This window comes from Lepeophtheirus salmonis, chromosome 5 (genome assembly GCF_016086655.4).
Source record: "Lepeophtheirus salmonis chromosome 5, UVic_Lsal_1.4, whole genome shotgun sequence".
Classification (NCBI taxonomy): domain Eukaryota; kingdom Metazoa; phylum Arthropoda; class Copepoda; order Siphonostomatoida; family Caligidae; genus Lepeophtheirus; species Lepeophtheirus salmonis.
The window spans coordinates 55446218-55464205 of record NC_052135.2 but is presented as its reverse complement, the minus strand read 5'-3'; the positions used below and the strand labels follow the sequence as shown (position 1 = coordinate 55464205).

Sequence of the window (17988 nt, the reverse complement as noted above, 5' to 3'; positions counted from 1 at the left end):
CTTCAAAGAAAATTCCTAGGTCAGATTGAGTAATTGTATTACTATAATATTAACTTATACTTAATCAATACAACTCCATCTGACCAATTAAAGAAACATTAAAAAAACATAGTAGAGACATCGGCAAAAATATACAATTCATTTTTCCATATGACTACCGAGAGCATGACCGGGATATAAATGAGGGCAACTCATAAGCAGCCGAGCTATTTTCTACAATAAGAAATAAATATTCTGCATAGTAATAGGAAATAGGGCTGATCACTTCCATTTTTTATTATTATGAACGTAATACCCGAAGGTCATTTCAAAGGATCTCTTTCAAAAACAGTATAATTTAGAGGGGGTTATCCAAGTAATCAATTCTAGTAATTACAGTCTTAATGACCGGTCCCAAGGACTCATAAGATCGGTCTGAAGACTTAATTAAACTGGCCTGAATAAATAAGTACTGACACATTACAAACTATATAAATATAACTTAACACAATGTGTTGTCCAATCAACCAAAGGAGTATCGTCTAATGCGTAGGACATTGTCTAAGTTTGTAATTTGAACAAAAAATTTTCCAAATTTTTCTTTACGAGCGTACAAAATTAACCTACACAAAAAGAAGGGGAATGGGTTTTGAAATAGGAAAAACAACCTATAACTAGAATTGGCACTCGGTAGAATGCAAACCTCCAGCTAAAATCATTTTCATGATGTATCTCAATTTGGTCGCAGCTTATGGTCTATTAAATGTTATTAACGATTTCTGTGACCTTGACTTTTCAAAATATAATGTCCTTTCACTCTAAGCATATATCATCTTCCTACAAAAATCGGTTTTTATCTTTTTTCGTACTCCTGCGTACAAACAGACAAAAAATCAAGGAGGAGATTATATAATTCGTTGGGAAAAGTAATAAAGTATTTTGCGTATTAAATACCAACTTAGGTCAGCAAAATATGCCAAAAACTTGCGTATTTTATACATGGCACACCTAGGTATATATTTTTTTTTTAATACATTAAACATTTAATCCAGAGTCTTTGCCCTCCCACCTCCCCCAACCCCCTGGCTAGGGTATAGAAGTGCAATAAGGGTAAAAAAAAGTTAAATATTAATTCTTTTTATTTCTTTTGAACTCTTTCTTGACACTTTTGGTCCCCTACAGACTTGATGCCAACACCCTTGACTACAAATTCATCCCAGTACCGAGCTCCTCAAAGTGAAGCACTGAGATCTTTAGAAATTTTTTGTGATTAGCTATTGATTTTTGAAATACTTTCAAAAAAATTTAATATTTTTTCTTAATAACTTTTGAATTTTGAAACATTTTTCGAAACAAAATAATATTTGAAATTTAATTTTTAAAATTATTTTCCAAAAAATTCCAAAAACAAAGCTTTCCCCCCTCCAAAAAAATATATAAATAATCCTGCTGACGCCCCTGGACTTGAGACGCATCCAGACCAAACTACTTTAAAGAACTGAATTTTTACGATACATTATAAGTCATAACGGTCTCAGATCTTTCTAGCATTTTCAGGCCGAACCCTAACACTAATATGTACCTACATTTCCAGGAATTCAATCAATGAAATATCCTTTATAATTTAGAAAGCCTTGTAATACTGATTTATAACGAATAGATAAATAAATCAAATCAATTCAAATTCAGAATATTACGATGCAATAGACTTATTGCAAAAGCCATGTCAAATTATTCAATCACATATTTATAGGGGTAAAAATTATGTCAGATATTCCATGAAATACTTTTATTTATTTCTTGTTTTGTTCAATATCTAATGTGAAATATGTTTATTTTATAGATTTTGATGAAGAAATATTTCTCAAGCTCTGTCTTGGCGATAAGCGGCAACCCCTCGAATATCTCATTCCCTTTACTCTCCTCTACATTTGCATGTTTATAACAGGGATCCTTGGAAACATATTAGGTCAGTATTATAAGTTATTATAATAACTAAAGGGTTCTAGAAAGATTTGCCAAAGGGATAATGGCCTCTGGAATATTTGCATTGGAAAATTACCTGGAATTCTACTATCTACATATATAGGGATTCATGGCACTAGTGCATCTAAGGATCTGTAGATAGTTTTCCTATCTGCAGAAACCCCAATAACATAAACAATGGCCGTTCAATGCTACCATCGAGAAAAAGTATTATCAATTTAAGAAGGGTCCTTTAGGGTTCTTGTTGTGGTTTCAGGAGCATCCACAGACAGTGGGCCGGAGGGGCTACTGACCACCTCCAAATTCAGGAAATTTGGCTTTTACTAGAAAATTCAGTATTTAAACGTTAATTGAATTTTTTAATTTTTTCCACAAAAAAAATAATTTTTAGTTTGGTTTTTTTTTCAAAAAACACCAAAAACTAAGCTACCCCTCCCCCAAAAAAAAAAAAAAAAATAGAATATACCTATATATATTTATAGTCCGACAGACTCCCTGGGTTTTTAATCAGTATCCCTGTACCACTTTTTGATTTGGAGCATAAGCGATTATATAAGTTTTTTAAAAGTAGAAGCCATAATTCCTTATCTGTTTTGAGGTACCAAATGGATCCTACTCAAATCTCGTGTTTAAAAAATTATGAGTGTTATTATATTGACGCCTATCCGTAAATGAGAAAAATGAAATTTTTTATGGCAATATTCCAGAGTACAAAGGACACAGTACTTGTTACTTGACTTGATTTCACAATCAAAGACTCGCGAATTTGCTTGGACTCGAAAATTAGTTAAATTCAAGAAAACCTTAAAAATAAGGGCATTATTTATTATGATTATGGTTGTAAATTGTAAGCATTTTTAAGTATGAAAAAAAAAAAAAAAATAGCTTTCTAACCCTTAAAAACGACAGGAAGGAAAGCAGCTTAGCCATCATGATTAATTCATGAGATTGTCTACAGACAGCTATCAGAAGAAGAAAACAAACACAAGATCTACTTAATGAGGTAGACATAGGCTGGCAGTAGCTAGCTATGAGAGAGAGCAAATAAATACAAATCCCATTCTGTGGGCATCAAGAATTATAGTAGGAATGACTCCGACTTTGAGTCAAAGAAGGAATTAGACATATCACTATGTTTCTAAAAAAATATATATATTACTTTAACATGATAATCATGACAATTTGAAGAGTTTTGGGCTTTAGCTTTCACGATGTTTCATAAAAACGGCTGTATCTAGCTATGAAAGCAAGAAATCAACACAAGTATATTTCTACTCTGAATCTAACAAAGACTTACACTTATAACTCCCAACTAAAACATCAGTGTCATTCATGATCACAGACACTTTTGGTTACATTTTATAGCTAGACATTCTCTCTTTTATGAAAAAATAATGATAATAGCTTAAGAAAAGAAAAGAAAACTGGTTTTTTTTTACCTTCAAGTAAAACACTCACACATTTACAACCCTATTTATAATGAAATTGAAAAGAAATCAGAAGAAATATGAAGACAAGAACTGGACTCTTTAAAGTATTCAAGTACTTGGACTTGTGAGCAAAGACTTGAGACTCGACTTTTAGTATAAGAACTGATGTCCACCTCTGTCAATAGTTCAATACCAAAGAACTAATCCATATCTATTTAGTTGTAATCTATGTACACTTTCTTTTCAGTCATTTATGTGATATTTTACCACAAAAACTTGCGTTCCCCAACCAATGCGTTTCTCGTATCCCTTGCCGTCTCAGACATTTCGCTACTATTTGTAGGTAAGTCATTTATAACATTAAAAATATGCAAAACATATTCTGAACATGGCTTAACACTTTATGAGAATTATTTACTCAGTGGTAGACTTACTCAACTCAGATAGAGACAAAACATATTTAGAAGACTAGGGTTTACTACAGAATAAGTGGAAAACGACAACTCCACTAAGTATGAATTAATATTCTATTACTTTCTTGAGGTGATTTTGTGGTAGAAAATGAATTACTGCCATGAGGTGGAGAGTCTTCAATATTAAAAATAGCATTAGTACAGGAAAAAATGATAATATATTTCAATTCATATATATTTGACACTGCATTTTTAAATCAATTCTAAAGAAAAAAAAAGCAATGCAACATCCGTTTTTCCAATTTTAATTTATAAACTTTATTTTTTCGTTATAAAAAAAGCATAGTACCCAGAAATGTCCACAAAATATAATTGTTTGGGAGGAAGGGGGTTGATTTTTTAAATTTAAAATATTTTTTTTTATTACTGTAGATTTTTCACATTTTTAAGAAAAAATTTTATACTTGCAACTACATTTTTAAACTTTTTTTTTAATTTAATTTTGTGAGCAACTGCGACTCTTTGAAATCTTTTTCCATAACTTTTTTTTCCTTTTTGAAAAAAGACATAAATATTGCATTTTGTTCCAAAAAAATTTATACTTGAAATTTTATTTTTGAAATTTTTTTTATGTTAACAACTGTTTCATTATAAAAATTAATAAATTTGATTTCTTTTTCAAATATTTTATTTTTTGTAATAAAAAAATTCTTAATTTTGGGGGGCATAGCCCCGCCAGCCCACCTCCTCGTACGCCATTAATACTTGACATTATTCAGAGCTGTAAGACTTCAACAAACAGACAAAAAGACAGATAAAATTTGCTATAATTACATAAATATGAACGATCCTTCTCCTTTCTATTATTACACACTTAGTTATACACGCTCGTTGCTACATTTTTATTCATTATATCAAGTAGTCCCAAATTTCTGAGATATTATTTGTAGATCTAAAAATGGGTATTGACGGACATACTATTTTTGATTTATTATCATAAAAAAATATAAAAAGTACGGGGTAGGGAGATTGTACCAACGCATAGAACTTTTATAAAGGCACTGTGAAATCGACAGATTTGGAGATTACATGCCCTTGAATTAACTAAAACACAATATATGAGATCAAAAAATAAGAAACGGGAATATATGGCCAAAAAGGTTTGTCCTAGGGGAATATTGCATGTCATAAATTGTAAAAAAAATGGATATATATATGCATTAGTTCATTTACAGATCCATAACAAATACTTAATCCTGAGGAAACGTATGGGAAAACCCTGTGGGAGAGACATTGGTTCTTCTGTTTCGTGGTAGAAGAGACCCTGAATATTTTTTTCCTTCTCAAAAAGTATGCGTACTGAAGTGATAAGGAGTTGGCGGTCAGAACTATTGTATAGGAGATACAGAGTTACATTAAAAACTAATTATTTTCGTTTGATTTATATTGGCCCCCATTAAGATGATATAATTTTTTTCAACACAAAAATTTCAACTTTATACATTGAGAAGTAGGATGATATTCTAGATTTTGCATAAAGATTTGTTAAATGTATTAAATTTACAATCCCACAATTTAAAAAATATATAAAGTAGTATAAGATGGAATTTGTATATTGTAAAATTAAGAAAAGTTAAAGTAGAATAAAATTATCTCTATATACAAAAAAAAAAAAAAAAACTATATAAAATGTTGAGAAAATAGAAAAATATATTTTGTTTGATAATAGCTTATTAATTTATAACTAATATATGCTTTACAGTCTACAAAATTTCTGTTAATTGTACAAAAATACTAATACAAATTATGACCTCATAATAAAATATAATGGTAAAACTGTATTGGCATTTGTTTACTAATGTCCATAGTATCATAAGTAATATCTAGTGATGGGACGATTTCAAACAGAAATCATAATCCCAAGACAATTTTATCAAAATTCTCAATGACAATTCCGATTCTTCAATATTTAAATAATAGTTTAAAAATATGATTTTGTTATGAGGTTCGTCCATAGATTTATATATTTTTTGTGGGGCAAGGTGGGGCCTTTGGTTTTGGAAATTTATAGAAAAAAATTGAGAAGCCCATAATTATTCTCAAAGAATTTTTTTTTTAAAAATCAGAAATTGACAGCTGTTGCAAAAAATTAAATTCTTTAGAAAAAAATTTCAAAAATCCTCAAGTAATCAGAAAAATTAAATTTTGGAGAAAAATTTCGTAACTCCAGAGGCGATTACAAAAAAAATATTTAAGAAAAAAAATTAAAAATTAAATTTATCATATTAAAATTTTTGAAAAAAAAATTTAAATATTATTCTTTTTTTTATTAGAAAAATTCAAACATACATAGTTATTCATAGAAAATTAAATTTTATGTAAAAAGCAAAAATTCTTTAATTGTGGGGAGAGGGGGACTATTTTTATTTTTTTTCATGACTTAGAAAAGTAATAAATAGTTCAATACCAGTTATGAATAAGAATCGCAAATTTAACATTTTTTTTTCTCTATGCCGATTCCTATTGCAGAAAAAACCGAAGCTCTGATTCCAATTAACCGTCCCATCACTAGTAATAACTACTAGAGACACATATAGTTACAATATTTATTACTCAAATATCCATTTTAATGTCGAGGTGGCTAAACATCCAAGGGCAGTAGTTACGTTCGAATTTGAAGTGAAGACACAGAAGGCTAAAAAATATAATATTTAGATACGAAATGGAGTATAAATTTTAGTCATGATAATATAAGGATATAAAAATTTAAAACTTACTTATACGAAATTAAAACTCACAATTAAAATTTTCCATTCAAAATAGTCTATTTTATCCGTTTCATTACGTAATTTCTTGCCACTACCAGTATCACACAGTAGACTAAATTACAGGCTAAACATAATGGGCTCTCTAAACACGCAGTCGTAGCTTTGAGAGAATCCAATCGATGTAATGTCCCATTAAAGTATGACAAGACATAACCTTTATTGTACCAGGTGGTCCATTGAAATCTGAAGATCAACTAATTCAATAATTAATTAAGGTAGATTTATTCATATTTCGATATATTCAAGCATAAATAATTAGTTACAAGACAATTCAAAGCTCTACAGTCGATAAAATGACACTTGAGCGTGATTGACGAATTTCCATTCACGCACTCCAAGAATTTGGGCTCTCCTGGACCACCGACTACTCTTTCAGCAATTTTGCAACGTTGGAGAGGAATAAGGGCTCTCCCATAAATGTCAGAATGGACCTGAAAGAGCTCAAAAACAACCCAGGCCAATCCTGTTAAGTCACGAGGGCCATGGAAGAGATCTCAGGATGTCACGCCAGATGTCCAGAGACCTATCAAAAAGAGAGTGGAAAAAGCCTTTGTGAGGCTGGAGAGGTCACTTTTGACATCATCCATGAAATAACCCAATCTCTTCCGTTGCAAAACTCTTTTAAATGAGTTTTCAAATTCTTTGAACTCTTTTTTGACACATTTGACCACCCTTACAACGCTGATGCCAATCACTCTGCTAGACTTTTGAGCTCTTGTCGAAGGAATGGCATACTGTGTCTGTCATCTCAACATCCAAGCCCTCAAAGCCACTGTCAGCTAGAATTGGGACGCCATCACAGAGGACTGCATTCGCTGCAGGTGCCAGGCTTTCCGCCACCACCTGGAAACTATTATTGCAGCTAAGAGTGGCGACCTTATTTACTTGGTTGTTTGTTTGCCAGTCTTATGTTCTCAACCCCAAACTGGAGTTATAAATGTTTTGTCCTACAATGCAGTCTTGGTGACAATGTCAGAAACAAACAAACATTTCGGGGATATAATCAGAGGGCTTAGTAGGTGGATTCCATTAAGACTATTCTTTATTTTGAATTAAGTAGAGAGGGATTACCAACATAGAAAACTTTGGTGGTTAATAAGGAGAACATTGGGAGAGAGAACATACAAACACAGGGCACCTCCTAACACTTTTTTTCGAGTCTACTCATATAGTTAGTATCATGGAAAGTAATTGAGGTTTTTTTTTAAAGCTTAAATTAAATCTTGAGCTTAAAGATTTTTATATTTTGTACCGCCCATATCAAGAGGAAGTATTTATTTTTTTAAATGCGTGTTATATGCTGTAACTTTTTATTCGACATTTTTTGCTAATTTTTTTCAAATTTTTTTTTTTTAATCTTCCACGAAAATAAACAAGTTGAAACGATACTATTAAACAAAAATACAGGAAAAATAGCTATGATTCCTAACCCCTTATTAACGGAGCTATGTACTTTTGTCCGAAACTGTTTTACTTTATGATATATTCCTTGAAACCATTTCGCCTTAAACCCATTTTGACTCTAGGATATTTAGCAATAAATAAATGAAGTTTATACGTCATTATTGTTAATGCTACGTTTAATACTATAAAAAACATTGAATGGCAGTTATGAAGCAAGAACATTGATTTCTCCTTAGTTATGGTACAGAATGTAGCAGAAGAAGATGCAGTTGACTGTAGTGAGGCAAACTACTCAATTTGGTTGATACTTTTCTAAATGAACACATTTTATTTACCAAAGAGTCAACAAATAGTGTGTTACTGTTGTACTTTGCAAAAGAAAGATTAGCTACCCTTTTGAGAAACTATCCTCATATTTAACATCATGATTCGAAAGTATGTTATTATCTAAAGCTTCCTTTACCATACTTATTGGATTTTTATGGTTTTTAAGGAAAAATCTTATTTCTCTGTTCTACTGTATTAAGTCGATTGTCGAGTTTGAACCACAACCCAAAGTGTTCCTCCACAGAATTATATGAGATTCCCCAATAAAATAAAAGAATTGGACCACTTGTGAGTTTATCATTTTCATTCCAAACAACATCCACTTGAAAATCCTGCTCGAGGAAATACAAGACCTCCAACCACCCTCTGGGTTCACAATTAAATTAAGAAAAATATTTTTGTAAACTTTAGGCAAGATAGTACAAATTATGACAAGTCCACCTCCAAGTTTCTCCTGGATACTTTTTAATGAAGGAATGTATATATATATAAAATAACTTTCCATGCTAACATTTTTCCTCCTTAATCGAATACTGTCCGATTAATTATCAGAGCTGAAGTAGTTTTATAAACAATCGATGGAATTACATGTGTGTTATATAAGTCGATCCTTTTTTGTAACTTAAAATTTATCCATTCCGCTAATTTTTTATAGATCCAACTGTTTAGTGAAGTCCAGTTTCCTAACCTTACTACTTGTCTGTCCTACTAAATCCCAAGAACTTCTAAACTTTCTCGTATTACGTATAAAGTATAGTCCAATTACTCATTGGTATTATTGCCTTTTTATACTTGTTGACTGCAAAGCCATAATTTATCTCAAACTTATCCAAGCAACCTAAGATAATTTCGACCCTTCTAACAAGTTGCATCTCCGATTTAGCTTCTACCATAAAAGTCACATTATTTGCATACAGATCAATGATTTTCTTGCTCAATCCCAGTTGAATACCAAATCTGCCATATTTCCTATTGAAAATCTTACTGCCGCATGGAAGAAGTAAAGGAGAAACTGGGCATCCTTGTTGGCAACTTTTTTTCCATTCAATTGATTCACTCTCCAACCCACCTGTTCAAGCTCCAATAAAAAGTAAAGCCCTAATCTTTTTATAACATTTCTAAGGGAAAATATTCTTAACAGAATTCATAATAAAAACGTGGCTGGTAGAGTCAAATGATTTTTATAAAAAGATCAATAGTTATAACCACAACATACTTTTGACGTTCCTTTAATTATTCTAGTGCCGCCTGAATGTTTTTAAAGAAAACATCCTAGAAAACATTTTTTCTCCCTAAATTTTCTTGCCTAAAACTCCAGCAATTATATATGAATCATTAAGCACTGTTATGGGTCTCCAATGACTGAAGTCCATTCTGTTTTTTTTTTTTTTTAGAATAAGAGCTTAGTCAATTCTCTCTTGAAAGACGGCCATGCTTCTCCATAGATATATATTAAATAAGGCAAAATTTCCTTTGTTTGCAACGACATAAACTTTTCCAATTATTCCATCAGGCCCACATGTCTTATCAGATTCAAATTTTTTGCCTATAAAATTTCCAATAATGTCTTATCAGAAGATTGTGCCCTATGCCTCTTTGCTCGGGGAATGTTATTTCTATACCGCCGACAATATTTTAAAAGCACTCATGAAAAAAGGTTCAATGTATTCTCCATTTTTACTAATCTGTTACCATCCACCATTATTAAATTAATCCCTATTGTTGGAGGACCAAATTTTCGGCCAGCTTTTTAATCTGAAGATGAAAGTGACTGAAGTTACCATTGAATTTCCTTCACGCTTCTTTAGAATAAAAAATACTCGTAGTCACTTGAATAGTATGAGTAAGTTGTAATGTTATCCCAGAAGCAAATAATGCGCGCTCATAATTTACTGTTAGCCTACGTTGAAGACTTTGTTGAAAATCTTCATTCTCCACGATCCAGCTTTGAATTTTGAATTCTTTCGTTTTATAAACATGATTGAAATCCCATTATACAATCTTGTACAAATGTAATTGTTACTCGTTATTTTATCAATAAAGCTAGATGAAGGTTAAACTAAATCTATTAAAATAAATTGGGGAAATCTCAAAAGGCTTATAACAAACGAGCTAGATGTGGTAGAACCTTACTTTTTTGTTTTGTGAAAGCTACCTTTAATGAAATTCAATTATTCATAATGTGGTACGCCTTCCTGATAACCTCGGGCACATAGCGCCGGAAGCTTTGGAAGCTCCAGGTGACCTTGTGCAGATCTAGATTTTCCAATGTACAGGTAATGGACGAATGATACGTTGCACAGGCCTCATACTCGATCCTACCTCAGAGATAAAAATCGCATGGGTTCTGGTCTGGGCTGTTTGAAGGACAAAAATCCAGGCTCCAATCGTGAAGATAATTTGTGGCCAAGACATCCTGCACTTTTTTGGCCTTGTGAGGCGGTGCACCGTCTTGATGGAAGGTGTAATTTCTCCCTTGTGCTATTCCATCCGGAGAATGATCACCTCCTCGTGCACCTTCAGGTACACGTCCATCTTCACTGTTTAGCCCCTAAACCATGAAAAAAATTATGATGAAAAAATCTCAAGAATCCTCCGGTGTAATTCATCGGATCTCTTGATTGTCGTCTTGCTCAATTTCCTGGTCTTTGCTAGCTTGGCAAAGGGGTATTCAGATTAGCATCGGTGGACTTTTTGTTCCCCACCACGAACCTGGGGGATTTTTTTTTTTGTCAGTTTTCACATTGGGTCTTCCCCTCGCTTCAAATTCATAAATATCCGGTAAATTATAATTATCAAATGCTTGAAACACTTGATAATCCCATACAGAGTGAATCGCGTGCAACACAATTCACACATAACGGTTTTTTCTGGTATCCTCCATCTCTATCAGTCGACTAATTTTTTCAAAATTAAAATTGGGTACTAACAACACACTTGGCTATTCAGAACTTAAAGATTTTTTATCACACAACTTATAGAAGCTGAATTACAAGCGATTGAAACTCTTCCCTATTTATCTGTACCACCCTATATTATGTAAATATAAAATATATTTGTTACACAAGTAGACATATCATATGATTATTGTATATAGGACTCTCCCATTTTCAGAAATTTATTTTTCTCCCTCTGCACAAAGACTTTTTTATTAGAGGGCAATCCAATAGAATTGATATTGCCTATCAGGTCATTTAGGCAAGAAAAAATGTACTTTTGTGTAAAAGTTGGCATTTTAAGCTCTTCTTTTACCATTCCAAATATGACGCTACGAGTAAAAGATTATACATTTAAGTATCCAATTTTTCAATTAAAAATATTGTGCACCTTCTTTATAATAATTCAATCTAACAGCATTTTTCCCCGTCAGCTGAAACCCACATTTGTCTTTGTTATTTAATGGGTAGAACACGAAAATGACCATTATATCTTTCAATATAAGTTTTTAGAGTACAATTTCGATTGAAAATATTATTTCGAGATGAAAGAAAGAAATATATCATCCCGTGCTTCATATTTAAGTTTACACTTAGAAAAATGCTCTCAGCTAAAGCTTTTATAGGATTTTTTACAAAAGTGCAGTTGCATTATATTCTAATAATCATTTGCAATTGTTGACTAATCATAAAAGACGATAAAATGGAAGACAAAAATTATTGTGCTGGAAAACCAGCCAGAACACCCCAACCAAGATTGAAAATGACCTCATGGTCAGGTGGACGGCCGTTTATGGCATTAAAAGGGATTGAAATCCAAACAACAGTGGCTAGAAAGTCTTGTAAATGTAAAAAAAGAACGGAAAGAACAAAGGCCATAATTATGCGAATCAAAATCTGTCTTGCTAGAGATCCAGTGAGGACTATTCGCAATATAGTCAAAAAGAAGAATATGAGGGAGGCAACCCTCCAAAGCATCATTAACGATTACTTGGGAGCAAAATCAAGACCAAGTAGGATGGGTATCATCTCATTATGATGACCATAAAGATAACAGGTTGTCTGTATCCAACCTTCTTTGATCGTGTTCAAGAACATGGTGGCTCCCAACTCTCCGTTATTTTAATTGATTGGATTATTCCATCTAGGTAAAGTCAAGGGAGTAGCCTGCAAAATGCCTCACGGGTATTTAAGCTCCTTGGAGTCAAGGCCGTATGGGTTGACTTTTTAGAATACTAATTCCGTAAGGTCACTTCAGGAAAAAAGCGGAGGCCATATTGAATAAAAAATATCAGTTTCAGTTATAACTCATTGGGAATAAACATCATTTTGTTCTCACTGCCTTCATGAACTAGGTTTTAATAAAGTTTTGTTTTTTTAATCTTCATTTATAGTGGCCTATAAAGTATTAAACGCATGGGGGTAAAAGTTAAAAAAATGATTAAAACATGGTAGCAAATGAAGAATTAATAATTTAGTAGGTTATGTTGATTAAAATTACAAAAAAATGTGTCTAATCATACACAAAATGAGTAAAATGAAGGATTTTATTTCGAAGCTAATATTTTTTAAACTGCTTTGTATTATAGCTAGAACTCTAAAATAATCCTGAAATCATAATTTAACGCTTAAATGCTTTTCGTTGCATATATGTAACATATCAAAAAACACCTTTTTATATATTATTCAAGAAAAATGTATCAAATTACAACTTTTTTAATTTTGAAACAACCTATTTGGTAAATGTAACAGATATTACTATTATTCTGTATCAGCAATTATGCTAAGTAGGTAATTAGTAATTAGAAAATCTTTTTTTTTTTTTCATTATGAATCTATTAATACTTTTAAATATATTAAAAAACAGAGAAAAAAATGAAGAATTTATGACTTACAAAGATTTGTCGTAACAAAAGGGTCGATTTTTATTGATTTTTTTATTTATTTTTAACTGTTTTAATGAGATATTTAATAAATAAGGTTGAGTGAACAATGTTCCGAAATTAGATATAATTAGGGTGATTATCTTACTAATTGTATTAAGTAATTAATATTTTAGATGCAAAGGGACTAACTCTTGTTTGAATATACTTTATATCTATTTTACTTTGATTAGTATTTATGAAAAATTTAGTAACAGTGAGAAAATTGACTGCCAGGTCAAAGTTATTTAAAAAGAAATTTCTAAATTAATTGAATTCAATTTTGTACTAAGATTTTTAGAACATAAATTATTTAAATTTGTTATCTCTTTGGATACTTCAAAGAAATGATGAGTACTTTTGTACACCATATGATGGAAATATTAATGTACATATATTTTTCCACCAATAAATTATGATTTTTCTAGGTCTGCCCAATGATCTGCACATCTTCTGGCAACAGTATCCATGGTTGTTCGGAACATCTGTTTGCAAGATTAGAGCCATGGTATCTGAAATGTAAGTATTTGAATAAATTAGAAAACAGTGAACAGAACGAGAAATCTCAAGGGACAATGAGCTCCTGAGAAATTATTATCTCATACTCAATGTACGTATGTTCACGTCTGGGTCGTTCCTACAGAAGGAAATATACGTAACATATGTATATAGAATTCAACGATAATTTATAGAATAGATGGATACTATAACAAATGTTTACTTACACTTAATCAATGCAACTCCGTTTAAAGTAGTTACATACATATATAAATTTAAAAAGTAGGGAACAAATTTGTTTCACATTTTTTTAATAAATACTTTATAACTTTAAAAAATAAAAACAAAGAAGATTTATTTGCCTTAGTCCTCTCAAACAGTAAATAGGGGGGTTTCTGTAGGAAAAAAATGGAAATGTTTTGCTTAACTCTTTGTTCGTGAACTGGGAATTATATAAAATTACTACAAATCTGTTTAAAATAGATTTAATCACCGGAATTTTTTAGTATGTGCATCAAAGATTCTTCGGAATAAATGCCACTTTTTGTTATTGTAAAATATTGCATGTAATTATTTGTAAATTTTTAATTAACATTTAATTAATTTATTTTCTTTTAAGTTGTTTTTTGGCTTCTCCTACTTCCATTTTTTCAATTTAAAGTACACACCTTCCTAATTTCCTAATAACGTAATATCAGCTATTATTCTATATTTCAAGCTCAACCTTATCAAAACTAATAGAGTACCTTTTTGGTGCTTAAATTTTAATAGAAATAATAAAAATATTTCGTATAAGTTCTTATCACAAATGAAGAGTTAATGTTTTACCTATAATGATAACAAATTGTATATTGTTGATAGATCAAACAAAAGTTGTTATGATTAGTTTTTAAGAATATTGTATTATTTCTTCTTCAATTGAATACTTGCATATTTCAAAATGGATCAAATAGTTAAAAAACAATACAAATTTAAGTAGCATAATTCTGAGTCTATTTCGAGTACATATATACATGTAATAAAATTAGGATAAAGTTTAACTCCAGTTCACTAAGTACGTAAGGATGTTCCCTAACAGAGGGTTAAAAAAAGTTTTTCCAGTTATAGTTAAAAAAATTACACCTCGCCCTTTGCAAAGAAAAATCCTAGCAGTGGCCTGTGCCTGCAGTCTCCTCTCCTCAGCTTAATATGGCCCCTGATTGGTACTGCAATATAACTGTAGCTTATTAAAAAAACTAACGAAACAAAGATAACGTGACAAATAAGAGCGAAGTAGTGGTCATAGCATAAGGTGACTGGATGTTCTCGATATGCAGGGATACTCCTTTTTTTGGGTGACTTAACCCTGATCAAAGGTCTCACCGAAAAGATATCCGATTTTGACACTGAATATGAGGAATTGTACGCAGACTCAAACACCAGGCATCTTGTAGTTTTTCTCATATTCTACTCTGCCCTTATTCTATCCAGACTTCTGAGGTAGAGATGGATAAATAAGGAGATCACAGTATGTATCCCTTTTTTCCACTTTTTGACATAAATATCAGCTCAGCATTTAGTTGTGAGAATAAAACTTATGACCAAAAAATCAACTCTAATTGGCATTGATATTTGTGGCTGGGTGGTTGGTGACGTCATTCATTTACTTGATTCAACATTTCTTTGATAAAAGCTAGTTTTGCCTATTATTATTTCATAATGATGCTATTTCATTATTTTTCACCGCTGCAATGAAAGTGTACTCGATTTTCTTTTCAGAAATCTGGTCACTTTATCGTAGCCACACTTTGGTTTGTCCACTAAGAACGCTGAATATCACTCCATAACTAACTACTCAGTATCCATTAATTTATTCTATGAAATGAAATATCAAGGTTAATTCTGCAAGGAGAAGAAATTGACAGAAAATGATATAGTGACGTCATTTGTTGTATTATAAAAAGCAACATCTAATCCTGGGAAAACGGTAACCCCACTAGTCACGACCAAGTTTCTACTCAGGCGAAAAGGTGCGTTTTCCTACATTCTTTTAAAGCTTAACTCATAACAAGAATTACACAACAACTATGACTTCAACAAAATGTAATAATACTTGCATTTATTACAATATGAATTGCACCTGATTATACAATATGCAGATTGCATTTCAATAAAAAAAAACTAAGTAAATCACAAATTTGACTACATATATGAAAATTAGTGATCCGACTCGGTTCAAGACCGAATTTATTTTCTGTCATGTCTGAAGGGATTTTTTACCAAGCAATTTGGACCGATATTTTGGTCCATTGCGTCTTTAGCAATGATCAGAGATTTGAAATAATATAACTCCCTCAATCGTTATATTATTTAATATATTTATCACTTGTAAGTCAAAAATATTTATGGAACGACATAGCCATATGTTATATTTTTTAGCTGTCCCATTTTTTCTTTTTTTAATTGCTATTCTGAAGAATGAATTTTCTTTTCTTTAGATGTTGTTGTTGTTATTTTTTAACTTCTGAGTCCTTTTTTGCTACATTTAATTATATTCAAAACCTGATGGAACATTCGTGTGTGCTCATAAAAGACGGAGTATAACTCTGAGGGATTTGTTGCAGAGTTATAATTATAATTCCTTGTTGAGCTCAGAGTACAATTGAAGATCGACATTGGAGTAATCTTTTCTACGGTCTTGTGTATTTCCTTCTCCCCTCCACCCCACGTCACAGCTGATTGTAGCTGATCTAATGAAACGTCATGACAGCTAAGCTGCTCTCTTCTTAAACATTTCTCAAATTGTCAGGGTTACCATGTTGATTTTCGGCTTTTTTAACATGCCCCAAATGGCATCACTAATAATAAAGTTGTTTGTCTCTTTTTGTTGAGTTAGTCACCAGGATTACGGCAAAAGTTAAAGATTGACTTTGGTACAAAGATAATGTTAGTTTGGGGAAAAAGTAATTTTTTATTTTTTGCTTCATTTCAATGCTTTCTAAGAAGTGTTACAATCATTTGGTTTAAGCCAGCTATGCCCTCCTCTGTTTAATCACTTGTTGCCAACGAGAATCCAATTTCATATTGACCTTCTCATAGAACCCCTTTTCCCTTTTGACAAAAAACTCGAACAACCAATTTTCACAGCCTTTTATTAAGACCAAATTTGTAAACACGTTGGTTATAGACAGGAACATGGTTCCAGATATGGACTGCTGGGTGGGTGCATAAAAACTTCGGATCAAGCTCCCGCAGCTTCTGACGCGTCATCAAAAAAGTGTACGGCCTGGCGTTGTCTTGATTAAACACGATTCCTCTCCTACTCCCCAATACTTACCGCTTCTGTTCGATCGCCAGCTAAAACAGTCAAGTTGTTCACTGTAGAGGGCAGAATTAAGAGTTTCGCCGTAGCGGAGGAGTTCATAGTAGATTATTCCCTGCCAATTCCACCAACACACACAGCAGCACCTACTTGGTAGTCAATCCTGGCTTGGACACAGTCTGGGCCACTTTTGTTGTCTATCGACCACGATCTTTGTCATTTGATATTGACGTTAATTGTATATTTTCATCGCCAGTCACAATTCGCTTTAGAAATGACACCTTTTTGCCGTTCAGCTAGTAAAAATGTAATACATAGCAAATTTCTTCCTTTGAGACCTCCATAATCGACGTACGATAATTCCCAACCAAGCGCAATACTGTCCATAAATCGTTTGTAGTATACAATCACACCTTTACAACACTATATCTATGAACAATTATGAACAAGATATCCTTAATTTAAAAAAAAGGGCATAAAAGAGAAATACGAAATTACTTTTCCCAAATATGGACACAGTAATAGACCTTTTAAAAAAATACATATTATTATTTGTTCAGTGAGTTTATATAAATATCATTTAGAATCATAAATATTTGTCAGGGCCATATTCATCCGAGGGAGGGTCAAAAAAATTGACCAGTGTAAGTATTTATCGCATTACTAATAGTAAATTCCATAGTCACTCCAACCAGGCCCCTTTCAAATAAAAAAACCGTGATTACGGCACTATATATAGAAATAATCCCTACATTTTGATATACATAAATACCTTGAAGTACGAGTTTAAATCATTAGTGAACGAAGCTCGTAAGTCAAAACAATTTATCCAAAAGAAATAACCATTAAAAAAGTTTAAACCGGCTCTTGCACCCCATTGTCAACTCTTTATCAGCTCGTATATTTAAAAAATAACCTCTTATGTCAATGCAAATTGTTTCTCAGAATGTAGTTCTTTATCAAA

The 17988-nt window shown here is 31.8% G+C and overlaps 1 protein-coding gene across 1 annotated transcript in view; it reads left to right on the top strand.

Moving 5' to 3' along the window:
• LOC139905498 (neuropeptides capa receptor-like) overlaps positions 1–17988 on the top strand; it is a 67783-nt gene that overhangs the window by 15291 nt on the left and 34504 nt on the right. Inside the window, exons 2-4 of the mRNA XM_071888809.1 lie at positions 1823–1948; positions 3643–3738; positions 13654–13744. Of these exons, the coding sequence (XP_071744910.1) occupies positions 1915–1948; positions 3643–3738; positions 13654–13744 (221 nt within the window). The 5' untranslated portion in view covers positions 1823–1914. The remainder of the gene's footprint in view (positions 1–1822; positions 1949–3642; positions 3739–13653; positions 13745–17988) is intronic.